Source organism: Haliaeetus leucocephalus, unplaced genomic scaffold (genome assembly GCF_000737465.1).
Source record: "Haliaeetus leucocephalus isolate CR32 unplaced genomic scaffold, Haliaeetus_leucocephalus-4.0 Scaffold646, whole genome shotgun sequence".
NCBI classification, from domain to species: Eukaryota; Metazoa; Chordata; class Aves; order Accipitriformes; family Accipitridae; genus Haliaeetus; species Haliaeetus leucocephalus.
In genome coordinates this window covers 5,061,648-5,076,051 of record NW_010973082.1, presented here as the reverse complement: position 1 = coordinate 5,076,051, position 14,404 = coordinate 5,061,648, and the positions used below count along the sequence as shown (strand labels likewise).

Below are 14,404 nucleotides of genomic sequence, written 5' to 3'. Positions count from 1 at the left end.
AATTTTTGAAATCACCTCTTTTATTCAGGAAATCATTTCAGTTTCTCAGTAAATTATTTTCAATCAACCAGGTTGCTAAGATCAGTCACAAAGTGCTGGCAAGTGTGAGAAAACTACCTTTTAGACCGCTGGTGTGTCATAAACTCACACGATTCTGTGCTAGGCATTAAGGTCATGTGTATAGGTTTACCATGAAATAGCAAACAGTAACGTAAGCCTCTCTGAGTTACATCTCGGTATGCATTGGAAAAAAAGCAAGTTCAAGTGTCCTACTAATATGATATAATTTAACAGTTATCAGAAGGACAAAAATTACACCAGTAGACTAAAAGGTAGGGATGAGCTTCATTGCTGGTATAACCGTGCTTCCCTCCTGCTGGAGACTAAAGGTTGAATTTGGCCCCAGGTATGTTTGAAGGTAACCTGGTGTACTTTAAAGCAATGGAGAGGGCAAGCACTACTTTATTTTGCGTGTAACAATATAATCAGTCATACGTACATAGCACCAGCTTCATGCCCCATCAATTAATGTGTAATAGAAACACGTTACTGGTGCCTGTTTCCTCACCAATTTACGTCTGGTATTTCTATCACTGTTTATATCAGCCAGTTTGGTTAAGAAGAATTGAGATGCTGACCTCATTTGCTCAAAGTGACAACTGAATGTGCCCTAATGGGGTTTTCAGCAGTCCGTTGCAGTTCCAAAATCATAAAATAAAATCATAGAAAAGTCTAGATTGGAAGGGATGTCTGGAGGTCATCTCATTTAACCATCTGTTGACGAGTAAGTTATCCAGAGCCCTGTCAAACCAAGTCTTGAATCTTTCCAGTGAGGGAGATTCCACCACCTCTCTGGGCACCCTATTCCAATGTTTAGTTGTTCTCACAGTGAAGAATATTTACTTAGTCTGGACAGATTTTCCCCTGAAGCAACTTGTGCCCATGGCAACAGACAAAAAGCAATACATCTTTGTGGGAAAAGTGCCTCCATTTTCTTCATAACTACCTTTTAGGTATTGGAAGACTTTGATTAGAGACCCACCCTCCACCCCCCAAGCTTTCTCTTCTCTAGGCTGAACAAACCCAATTCCTTCAACATTTCTTTATGTGCCAAGTTCTCCAGCCCTCTAATCATCTTGGTGACCCTCCACTGGATCCTCTCCACTTTTTCCCTTGTCTGTCTTGAACTTGGAGGGCCAGTGTATTGAAGAGACCCCACATAATAAGGTAAAAAAGTTCAATATTAATTAATTTGCAGCAGTGCAAACAGCAAGTGTATTCTGTCATTGAACAGATTTTGTGAATTAGTAATTTCTGGGTTTGGTTTTTAAGTAGGAGAAAGAGTCTATGCATAACTGCTCTCACAATGAAGTACCATATATGCTAATTAATTAATGGTTATACACTGGTGCTTAAGAATCACACAGGAACAGTATAAAAAAACTATAGCTGGGACACTAATTTTTTTTCCCAGAAAACCCACTATAGTTAATCTCTTCCATCCTCCCACTACGTTCACCTTTAACATATGGCAGCTCTGTATCATGAGACTGGCACCTAAAATTAGGTAGGGCCTTGCTATTCTCCCTCCCACTCCCACCCACTCCTTGCATATGTATACAGTTTGTAAGGACCAGCTGTGAATTTTGCCCCTGTAAACACTGTTTTTCTAGCATTTTAGTAGGACTAGGTTCCAACTATTCCATATTAACTGTTATTTTCCTCAAGAACATTTATCTTAAATTAAATTTTCCTGAAAGACAAGTAAAAGTTCCCAAATATTTTAAACTTTGGAGACCTTTTCCTTAGATATGTTAGGGCCTGTGATGTTTTCTATCTTATAACAAAGGGGAAACAGTAATAGTTGATTTAGGGTTATTTTTCAGCAGTTTATCTAAAAATCAGAAGTTTTACATGGAAGCTTTGGATGCTTCAGTGTGACAAAGTAGGCATGAAGGTGCCTTAATTGGAAGGTATAGCATTTGGTTCATGTTAAGTAGGAGCCTAAAGTCAATACTTGTAAAATACAAATTAATAAAAACCACACATGACATGTTCTGGTAGCTTTTGAAATCATACCTAACAAATCAGGCTTCCACTTTGAAAGCCAACACATCCTTCTTATATATTTTATAATATTCTATTTTGTTTGGTTTTGCTTGGGAAAGAGCCATCATTAATTTTACTGAGAGCTGGGCATTCACAGAAACCGTTTATGATTTTATGACTGAACTAAGAATAGCAAAGCATGTGTGATAGATGAAGAACTTCTGTAGTATAAACATTGATGTTTTATAGCACTAGAGCTAAAGGTAGCATCATAAAAGGAAGATAAATCACAGTTGATTTTACTTACTGCATGCTAGATTGAAAAAACAAAGCTGTTCCTTTGATAAGTGTACTCTGCTTCTCAGGAGGGACCCAAACCCCAACATACTGAGGCTGTCCCATGCCAGTATATCCTGGTATATTACAACATACTGGTTATCTGCAGGTTATCTAAGTAGTGGTTGGACTGGCCCTTCCTAGAAGAAATCAGGTTCAGTAACGTTCAAATCATAGCATAGCTGATCCAGAAGTAAACTTCTGTATATTCCACTCAAGTTTCAGTGAATTTAGTTACACCAAAATTATCAGTTATCAAAATCATCATTGTAGGTGTCCCAATCTTAGTAACTTTGATGTTTTATGAGTAGGAATGGGTACTCTGAGGCATGGAGTGCCCTCTATTTTCATTGAGTTCAAAGAAAGATGCAATTACTTTGCATCTCTTAAAATTGGACCTTTCCTATTTTACATGTCACTCAAAAATAGAGGTTGCTTTTGAAAATGTTTCCTCTTACCTGTCATCCTCCAGTCCTCGTATCTGAAAACAGAGGAAAGAATAGTTACATGGTCACAGGAAGTTGCAAATATTTAAATAAAACTGGCTCAGCACTAAGTGCTAACTGTTATTACTGCTTTTTAATGTGTAACGATCCAAAGCTCTCTGCATCCATCAGCTCAACATCAGTTCAAACGCTTTCAGATGTAACCATATGAATTTGGGTAATCCTGACATTTTTCTTTTTGATTTTTGGATAACCAACTTGAGACATCTCAGAGAACTTTTATTTTCACAAAGTGTTAATGCCTGCCGTCTGAAGTACATGACTCTTTGCTGTGTCTCAAGTTGTTCACTAGGTATAAATATATCCACAAGTAACAGTCCTCTTCTGAAAATTGTATACCCTAGTTGTTCTTTGTCCACAGTCACTGTTGAATGAAGAAAGACTTCTTATTAAAAGACACAGCAATGATTTAGTGTAAGAAAGACATTTGTAACTAAAAATTCATGAAGACTTACAGATAGCTAGGATAAGATGAAAATTCCAAGTAATTTCTAAGGTTTAGAAATGGTTTCTTGCCAGATACTTGGGTTGTAGGGAATTCAGTTTCTCTGATTTTCACTGAAATCGTTTTGCATGACTATAAGGAAAATAATCTCAGATGTAAAACTAGGAAACTGGGCATTGGATTTTATGACATGAGCTTGTAATACAAGAATGTTAAGACCTTAAGCTGCTTTTGGTTGGGCAATCTTTTTTTTTTCCTGAGAGCTTGGTTGTTTTTTTAATATCAAGAACCAAAATGGAGAAACATTCTTTCAGCTTCCACAGCTATGGCACACTCTGTCCAGGTACTGGCCTATCATATAAGGCAGCTGTTAAAATTTCTTCCGTGAGAAAATACATGAAGCTGAAATTATTTTTTTGCCCTAGACCTACAAATCCCACTGAAATCAACGTGCTGATTTTTGTTACCTCTGCTGGGTAATTTTACTCTTACACTGATGTGACCAAAGGTCTGATTCTCACCTGTCTAATTACTTCCATGAGTAGGACTGGAAATATGACAGTTCAGACTCCTACTAAATTTTTCTTTGTTAGGGCAGGATTTGGCACTTGTGGAATGTTATGTACACCGTGCTACACCATCAGTTCTCCTGAGATCTCCCTGGGTTTGGGGAGAGCTGTCAGAAGCAGAAAAATGCACAGCAAGGGTTTTTCAGTACGCACTTCATCTGAAGCATGGGCCTAAGCCATCGCTCCAGCTTTCATTTTAGTATGCATGTAGTTTAAACATAAGCCTTGAGCGTGCTCTGATGCACTTGCAAATAAACTGCACCAGAATTTTTATTATGTTCACTTAGAGACACAGGATTATGAGTAACTGCATGTATTAAAACAGCGCTTTTAGAGTAATAGCAGTTGGCTAATACTGGGGTGAGACGGATTTCAGGTAGTGCTTTAAAACTGTGAAAAGTTTGCATATCCTGTCACTCAAACCTTTGGGCTTATTCAGCCTTGGCTCAGATCCTTCTGTTACTACTGTTTTTATCTTAGATAGGGCCATTTGTTTATTGTTGACAATTTTTAATGATATAGCACATTATTTGGCTATATAAATCTTCTTCCTAGTGATTACTGCCTTCTGAAATTGCTCATAGATTTTTTTCTTAGTAGGCAAGTGTTTAATCGGTTTAATCAAGGAATAAGTAGCGAGACTGTCTTCTGGGGTTTCACTTTATGTCCCTCAATCTTTAATTAATACTCAGGCAAAATCTGCGATCCCTGAGGGAAATACAAGAAACATTTATGTTGCCTTAGGACATGGTTCCATGAGGTGACAGGTGCTCTCGATCTTATTACAGCCAGTAGAAGTTAAGGTCCCTGCCATCTTCCAGGACCTGCCCAGCACTCCTGGGGTACTATTAGATGTTGTATGTTCCTTTTGAAATGTTGTCTTGAAAGAGGGTACAGTCTGAAACCAGTTATAACAAAAAGGAGAAAGAAAAAGAATGTTTAATTTCAAATAATCTGATTTTGATAAATACAATACAAAAACCTTTCCCAAACTGCCTGGAGGTTCCATGTCTGGAAACTGTCTTCCCTAGATGCTCTCAGGATTGATTGATTATACTTGCATCAACGTCACCCAGTTGTTTTATTTTGTTCTAATTGCTTATCTACTAGATTAAAATCCTTTAGTTACAGTTTAGAATAAGTTATTCCTTGCAGATCCTCCCAGCATTTGCTCTTCAAAATAGCAAGAGTTTTCCATTGCGTGACTTGGTATCCCCTTACAGCATCTGCTTTCCAACCACTGGCATTTTCAAAGGGGATACCAAACATGACAGATACCGTGACTGGGTCTGCAAGCAGCTTATTTCATGATATGCATTGGCATTGAAGAGACAAAAAAATAATAACAAGTTTAAATTCATAAGGGACAACAGCAAAGTGTTAAAAGCCCTGGCTCTTGAAAGCTGAGAAATAGTTCTGCTCCCGAAAATCATGCAATCCTAAAGAAAAAAGGAATGCATTCACAAAATGTGGCAGGTGCAGCACCAGTAATTGACACATTATATTCAATCTGATTGTGAAGTGATTTAGAAACACTATCAGGTAGAGATTTGAGGGCAACAGAATTAGCACGCTTCCAGCATTTTGACCATCCTGTGTACCAAATCTTGCTATATAGTATTTACCTAAACTCCACAATCATGGGAGGGAGCTGGGCTGAAACTAAAAGGTCTGCCATTACCATGATCCAGTGGTCTGCCTTGAGGAGTAGCAGCTCCCTGGTACTCCTTTAGATACTCCATTGCCACCTGCTGGCATGAGGAAGGGTAGTTCTGTCTCACCCTACCAAGACATGAAGGTCTTCCAGGTGCCTGGAGCAAGCTAGGACTACTCCATTTTTGTGCAGAATCTATTTTTGATGGTATATTTTATTATGCAATGTTGCGGAAGGTGCATAAGGAACATTGATCATGGCCCAAGAGACTTGCATTAGCAAGTTAGAGAAGTATGAGTAAAATAGAGATGAAAGAGCCAGGTACCTTCTCAAAGCTGTGAGATTTGGGACTGGGTTTTAAAGGGGAAAGAGGATCCTTGCAAAGCAAAAGGCTGTTCCAGGCACAAGGGGAGCAGAAACAGAAAGGCCCAGCAGCAAAAGACAAAGGCAGTAATTGAAACAAATCTTGCAAAGCTGTGCGTAGTCCAGCAAAGAGCTACACAGACGGATTCTGTGCAAGAGCAAGCAGGGAAGATGATATAACCTCTAGATGAAGTATTAAGTTTCAGGATCTTCCTTCAGTGGCATTGTTCTTTATTTTCCTGTTGCTCTGGCCCTCGTTAGCCTCCCAACCACCACTGCATGGGGGCCTGCGTACTAGCGTGTTACAAAGGAACGCAGTCTCCCATATTACTAGTCGTCTAGCAGATGGCATATACTCCTTTCACAGTAACTTCAGAAATTCCCACTGGGGTATGCGTGTAAGCCTAAAAACTGAAAAAGCACAATATGGAATATATTTCTGGGTAGTATGGAGCATGTGCCTTTCCAACCCATTGCATCTACATCTAGCAGTGCTATTTGCTACATTTTTAAATGATTATTTCAATAACAACAGTGAAAGCACTAAAGGGTAAAGCTTTCAGAGCGTGCAGTTTCCTACGTCTCAGCCTTACAGTTATCAGCAGTACTACACTGCGACAATGGCTTTGCAAAAATTTTCAGTTGTGCACAGATCGGTAAAAGCTCCATCAAGCATCAATACTCTTTAGCCGAGCATTATTGCATTTTAAAGGGCTAGTGAAGTTTGGGAAATCAAAAAGTAAGACAAGAAAGATTAAAAGTTTAGCAAAATTACTACTGTGTATTAAATGGATTTAGGTTATGGGGTGTGTTCATTTAGGGAAGAAAATAGCTGCCTTGGGGTTTGTGTTATTTCATATGAGCAGAGTTCTGCTTTCATTTTCATCTTCAGTGCTGCTCAATTTGGTAGGGAAGCACAGGATTCATATGAAACCAGATACAAGTCAGATTCCAAGTTCAGATACAGCTAAATCCTATTTGGTCCCTAATGAGTAATGGTCCCTATTCATTATGAGAGTTCGACTGATCAGTTGTTTAAAGCTGCATCTTGTCTCCTGAACAGATCTCAAACACATGGGTCTTGCACAAGATTGTTCCTTTTAAAGCTAAATAACCCTGGTGCACTGGAAAAATTCAGCCAGGTGTTATGAATGTCGTCCTATGTCAAAAGGGGAAAAAAAAAAAAAAAAAATTCCAAGAATACTGCATGACTGCTTTGTAGCTCAGCATCCTGCACAGTGACCTGCAGCAGTTGCGTTGTCTGTAAGACTCTTCATGATTCCCTGTTAGGCTCCAGAGCTTGGCCCTAGTTGGAGAATACAGTTTAAGGTGAAAAGCATGTCTTGATAATGCTCAAAATCTAACAAAGGGCAGACATTTTTTCCATTAGTTTTTCTTTGAAATTTTCCTTTAATTATTCTTTTCTTAAAAGAGAAGATTGTCTGAAGTTCTCATTTTAAAAGAAATCATTTTCCATGCGAAGAAGTAAGAGCCATAAGGACCATAATTATAATGGTATTTTAAATAATTCTCTACCATTTCTCTGCCAAAAAAATCCCTGTGTTCTCATGTTTTGTTTTTCCAAGCTCTGAAATTTGTCCTGCAATTTACTAATGTTAAAAAGACAGAATAAGCTACTGACATATTTCCAGATCAAATGTTTCTGTTTTCTAACAATAAATTTGGCTACCCTCTGACAGCAATGACTTGTCTGAAAACCTAAAAATCTTTAAATATTGTTAATTGCTCTGAAAATGTGAAATTAATCTTTCGAACAGGAACATTTCAAATAGAAAACGTTTTAAATTTAGAATTTGTAATGCTGGCTTTCCAAATATTCCTTTAATATTCAAAACAGTTTCATCAATTAAGTAAAACCTAGAGGTAGATTTTAATTCCCTCTCACTTTTATTGCTGTCCCTAACACACAAATCAGAGAGAATGTATTTCTAATACAAGAATGTTCTGCAAACCAGTAAATCTGGGATTATCTCTTCGGACTGATTATGTCAAAGCTCTTTAGCCACAGCACTTTTGGAGAGCTAAAAATAAATAGCGGGGAGGAGGGGGTGTTATACATTTATTCTGTACCTAAATAATCTGTGCGTATTGTGTGTGTCTGTCTACAATGTGAGACATGGTATCTGGACTTTATTTATAAGAGTTCTTCTCCTAGTAAGGATTTTGGTAAAGGTTTTAATACAAACCGTCCTAGTAGAAGCGTTCATGGGATAAAGTCTAGTGCAAGTTTAAGAGAACTGAGTTCAAATCAGAAGCATTTACAGCAGATTGACATTAGAGCAAAATTTGGCCCCATACATTTTGACAATGGATAAAAACTAGTTCTCTCCTTTTCTTACCAGTGATTGAACAATGTTATGCCATTGAATATAGAAAATTGTAATCCTGATTTCAGTGCCACAATTCTGCACTATTAAAGATCTGCAGAATTTCTGCATTTAATTTGTATGAGAACAAAATCAAGTTCTTACAGTGGTTAGCAGAAAGTTGGGCATGCTATCATTTGCCTCCTGGTCCTAAAGTATGTAGGAGGAAAATCTTCTGAAGAGTAAACACTTAACAAAGAATTTTTTAGTTGGTTACATCAAAGACCCGTGAATGCTTTTCCACATAACTCTTCTACTCCTGTGCAGTTTCTCCCATTTCACAGGATTGATACTGCATGCTCATGAGAAGATAAGAGCTGAGGATGTAGGTACACAGCAGGTCAAGGCACGCTACTTGGGGAAGTCAAATGGGAAAGAATAAAATTTAAAATTAATTTTATTCTTATTTAAATTCAGTAATGGATTGCTGAGAAATGGCTTGATAAAAGCAGGCAATATAAACACTTAAAATAGTACTGCAGGCAATAAATCTTGCATTGGCAGAGCTGGAATGGGTGGAATCTAGTTCATTCAGCTCCCATGATTCTGCAGGTATTGGAAGGAGTTCTGCGTCGTTATGCAGATAAATGAAATCACATGCTGGGACTTTAATTTAGAGTGCTATCTTCAGTATTAAGCCATATTGACTAAATTTTTTAATTGAAAAAAAAAAAAACCATGGCATTTCCTGACATTATAGAAAATGTTGAAAAAAAATACAGCAAAGATGTTTTCCTAGGTATATTTACAAATATAAATATATTCATACTATAAATATAAATACATATGTTTCCCTGTGTTGTGGAATAATGGAATCGATGTTCTTGATTAGACAGATTTTATTCACAAATCTCTCATAAAACATTGTAACAGGACTCTCTAATAGTCTTCATGTTGGCTATCTTCTGACTTGCTAAAGGTAAACATTGGAAACTTTTGGAAAGCTGCTCTCATTCCTAGTAAAAATGGTACATTCACTTTCTTAGAATGAAATGATTACTGTACTTGAGAATGGTTAGTATCTGCTGCGTTGTTATTTTCTGTAGCTACATGTTATTCAGTTACACTTCTGTTTTAACTTCTGTGAAACTGATCTCTACAGCTCCAGTAAGGTGATGCACATTTTTGTAATATACTCATGAAGGAATGGAGTCCATCCAGCGCTGCTCTGACCAAAAAAACACTTATGAATTGTTTTTACACATAACTGGAGCTTTTGGGTTTGTGTTTGGGTTTGGTTTTTTTTAAGGGTAAGAACTAAGGGTATGGCCTTTATCTTCCACATTTTGTTTTTCTTGCTTGGTTCTTACTCAGGCGTTGCTTCAATTGAAGTAGTGGCTAAATTCACGGATTACCAGTTCAGAGATAGGTTAATCTACTAATGCAGCTCAAGGTGTGATTTACGTTAGCATTGTACGCACCTCTTGGTGAACAGTGTTGTTGTCCTCATCATATCCAACTTATTCTGAGCTCAATATACTCAAATGAAAGATGTGAATACAAGATAAGATCATAGCACGATCATGTTGAGTGAAATAGTGATCCCCATACCCATAACTCAGTGTAGTGGAGCATTGACTCAAATTCCTACTTTAACGTATCAGTATCCATAATCGGATATTCAAGAGAGCATTCTTGAAGACAGAAAGACAAAATCCGTTTTCACTTGAAAAAGTAAATCTGGAGTAGTTCCATCATGGCATGTCATATTTAATTAAACCCGTGCACCTGAAAGGTGAGTATAGGCGTGGGCTTTAGGTACACTGTATGTTAGAAGTTGTGAGAAGAGCTGTTTGTCTTTTGTGGCGTATATTATAAGTATAATATTTTTCAGCTAGTTCTTGTAATGAACTTATATTACAAAATTCATCTTTGCACTGACTTGACTATAAAAACTGTGAATTTATTAGCAAGATTTTTTTAAGTGAAAAGAAGCTATTTCCTTTACCAAGAACACATTATTCCAGAAGGGAGAAGAGGCTGTGTCTTGCCCACACACAGTATGGTTAGCATGCATACTACCAATCATAAGGTGTACAGCATTCTCACCCACAAACAGTAAGCCTATTCCACTTATCTGTCCTTACCAAGCCTTGATCAGGTTCTTTCCATTCATATAGAAGCTTACCAAGAACTATAAAGCAGCTTAGACTGCATGTCAAACGTAGGGTTTAAGCCTTAAAAAGTAGTACTGACTCCGTTTTATTACGTGTGTAAAGGCTGTGGAAGCATGTCCAGAATTTGGTCTAGAGGACGTCTAAAGAACATTGGGTTTTGGATTTATTCATCAACCTTTTTCTGCGAGAAGAGGAATGACTTAATGATGCTAGAATATTAGTTCATGTTCTAACAAACTGAGCATATTTCTATGACGTGATTCCACATTTGGTCAACTTCCTCTTGTCCACTATGCCTCAGGCTTTAACTGGTATGATGGCAATGTTAATACCTTACTAGCTTGTTGGAGTTTTGTAAGACTTTGCTAGTCTGGGCTGTACCCTGTTGCTGGGTTAATTGTCTACAGCTCAATTAACAGGAAATGTCACCAGTCTGTATCAGGAGTCTCTTACAAAAGCATTCTCTCTAACGTATTGGGAAATGAGACCTTCAGTCCAGGTTCTAGCACCCAGAAGACTCCACATTTTGTTTGTAAAAATCTCATAGTTAGCAAGAAAAAGAGAATTCTGTATTTGAAGGAGTTGTAATGATCATTACAACTCCAGACTCCATCTGGTCTTTCTTGTTTTGAGATTGGTAAACCTGTTTTTTTTCCTTCTTGTTTCTTTTTAGCCATGTGACGCAGACAACATCATGGATCCATCCCGTAACAAGTGCACTAAGCTTGCTTTGCTCTGAGGATGATGACGATGGAATAAGAGAGCTTCCCAGGTCCAAGAGCTGAGGACGTCTTTGACAGAAAGTAGTTTGTCTAGTTTCTGCACATAAGTGAGGAGACGCTCCCTTTTTGATCTACGTACTTTCTAGTCTAATATAATAGTACCTGATGACAATTCTCCCCTTCAAGTCAGAGGAAGTTCTGCCATTTTTTAGGTGGGTTTATTGATGGGTGCTACAGAAGATGCAGGCGCTGCAGAAGTCTCCCTTCAGTCCTTAATCTGTCCTGGTTTGGTGTGCAGGGATCAGTCTTATCTTAGGGCCCAATCCAGTCTTTTCATGACTTCTCTATTGGCATAACTCCCCTGACCTGAAGTGAAATTTTCACAGCTTTGACCAGCTTGAGTTAAGATGGGACCATTGCTTGTAATTTCACATGGCAAATTCCAGGTCATGGTTGACTGAAAGATGCAAGGTGAGCTTTTTCCTTTTTTTAACCAATGCTAGCGAGTGTAATGTAGATGCCTTTTCTTTAACTACTGAAAAAAATTATTTTTATGGAAGAAATTTGCAAATAAGTTTTGCTAATAGAAATTTAGCAACAAGTATTGGAGCCCTGATGACATTTAAAAATAATACTTTATTAAGGTTGGTGGTTAAGTTTTAGAAAACAGTCTTTGATAAGTTGTCGAGCAAAAAGAAACAGTTTTGGTAGAGGACACCATACTCTGTCAACAATATGAGGCAAGAATGAAAATTATTCTACTTTTGTACTCTGCTAAACCGATACATACATGCATCAAATACTTCAGTGGAAGCTGTGAAGTTTCAAGTACAATGAAACCTGTGAAACCACCTCCAGGATCAGCAGAAATCAGTCACCTCCTCAAAGTTGGTCTTTAAGTAGAACAAAATCATTTTGTACACACTGGCGACGATTTAAGAGGATAAAGAAAATGACGGGAGGTGCTAGTGCAAGCTAATGAACAGGTTTCACTGTACCTCAATAGCACAGGATATTTTAAATCTCATTATTCACAGCACAATGTATGATGTCAGCTTTGTGAAATATATGATTCTATGCTACGTTTTTCTGGAGGATCTTTATATATGTGTGTGTATATGTGTATAACATATATGGTCGGTGTTGACTAATGAATGAAAGAAAGAGCTGAAACTTTGCAGAAGCACTGATGAATACGCCAAAGGAAAACCCTATCTCTGACCTTCAGTCCAAGAAGCAGAACAGGATTGTAACAGTGTGAGGAAGGCAGAGGCTGCAATGTGTTTTTTTCTGAGCAGCAGACTTAAGGAATTCAGAACCTCCCTGGAAAGGTTCAGGCATGCTGCTGTACGCCAGCTCACCTCTGTTGGCCGATACAAAGGAATGAGGCTGTGCAATCACGTTTTTTTAAGGTCTGTTTTCAGCAGGTGTGGCATTGGATTTAAAAATCCTTGTACTCTGAGGAATGGATATAAAGACCAGACTTATTTGGAGCTCTGGTGCCTATGCCACACTCTCTGTCCTCAGCATTACAGAGCTGTGCCAAGTCAGGCACACTGTAGCTGTTGAACCTTCGAATCAAAAATAATATACCTTTTTTTAAAGCCCAAGTCAAGTCTCTTCTTTGAACGGCAGTGCAGCAATCTACTGCATTTGGCCTGTGAGCTGTAGGGCACATCACTAAATGTTCTTCCTGGAGGAACAAAGTGCAGCGCACAAAAAAGTTTTTTGCAGGCTTTGCTGGAAGTAGATGTCAGGATATTTTGAATAAGCAAATAGGAAAAATTGTTTTGTACTTTTAACTAGGTCAGAACCAAATTATCCATGAATCTACACAGGTGGTGTGGATTAGGAAGAAGAGCTTGCTCAGCAGACCCACAGTAACTTATATTTCTAAGAAAACTTCTCAGAGCAGTAACACATAAATGTTTTAGCCATATTTTGCTCCAGTGGCTCCTACGTGCTTCACAGACTCCTTTGTGTTCCCAGAGAACACGGTCTTGACGGGACAGAGCATGTGCTTGAGTTTCAGGGTTGGACACCGTAGAAGCATTTTTATTTAAATCCTTTTTCCTGAAAATGGCACAGACTCATGACCCATAGAGGATCTATAACGTTCTGAATTCCTTATGGTATTTGCTGTAGCCTTAGTAGTTGTTTGGATGCTTTATGACGGGCGCTTTCTGTTCATACTTCCATGCTGTCCAGATTGCATATAGATTCCATTTTTCCAATTCTCTTCAAGTGAGGTTTGAATCTCCACTTGACCCTCACAGTCTTGATTTATTCTGCTTGTGGCTTTGTGACAACTAGCTGGGTGTTTCAAATAGGAGAAGCTATTTAGGGACAGAGGCTATGGATCAGGCAGGCTTCATGAGCAGAGACTTTATAGAGACCTAACAGCAATTTAAAGCTGTCCTTCTGTTAGATCAGCTGGAGGAGGACAGCTATGCACGTACTGCTTGCCCTTCCTGGGGAGCTGGTAATGATCTCTGGCTCTGAGCATGCAATGCACAGCCTGCTGTGCACGAGAGGGGGAGAAATCGAGACAAAATCTTGGCGATCTGCCTGCTCTGCTTACTGTCTCCACCCACAGATGAGAACATTTCAGAAACTTGGAGACTGTTTCTCCCTCTCTCTTATAAATTTGTCTAGAAATTAAAGGTGTTAGAAATAGATCTCTGCATCTATCTGGCTTCTTCTCCGGTAAGCATTACCTCTTCAGATAATCTGCTAGTTCAAATTCTCCGTTATTGAGACTACATTTTCATACCTACAATCTCCAAATGTTCTAATCTATTTTTGTACGCTGGCATACTTGTTTCCTAGGTTATTTCTCTCTATCTCCCCTTGTCTCTTCCTTTCTGTGAAATAGTTTGTGAAATTATTTTGATTAAGCTGAACTGTGTATATTGAGAAAATGGTTCTAGGATAACTTAAAAAGAATTTGTAAAGAGCAGTTGTCAAAATATGCAACACTGTAAACAACAACTTTTCATTTTTATTCCAGAATAAAAAAATGTAAGTGGAAAAGTAATGAAAGTGCATGTTATATCCTTTAAAATAATGAAACTGCCACTTTATAAGGGCCATAAATGATTCCTGTACCTCAATTTATTTTCCATCTAAAGGTGACATTGTGAAAAATACTGTTCTGGTACACAATGGTGTTAATCTTTACCTGAATACTTGTGCTGCACTGCCCTTCAAATACTGCAAATATTCCAGTAAATTTAAAATGGCACATTCTCCCATC

The 14,404-nt window shown here is 38.1% G+C and overlaps 1 protein-coding gene across 2 annotated transcripts in view; it reads left to right on the top strand.

Annotated features, from left to right (window-relative positions):
* Window positions 1–14,175, top strand: part of STXBP4 (syntaxin binding protein 4) — a 73,908-nt gene extending 59,733 nt beyond the window's left edge. Inside the window, exon 23 of one of the 2 annotated variants that reach the window (XR_775104.1) lies at window positions 11,100–11,117. Coding sequence is in view for 1 of the 2 variants with exons in the window: in XM_010578672.1 (XP_010576974.1) it covers window positions 11,100–11,211 (112 nt within the window). In the remaining variant the exon portion in view is untranslated. Of the gene's footprint in view, window positions 1–11,099 lie in introns of both variants that reach the window. The other variant, XM_010578672.1, reaches the window with a different exon arrangement.
* Window positions 14,176–14,404: the final 229 nt, after the last annotated feature.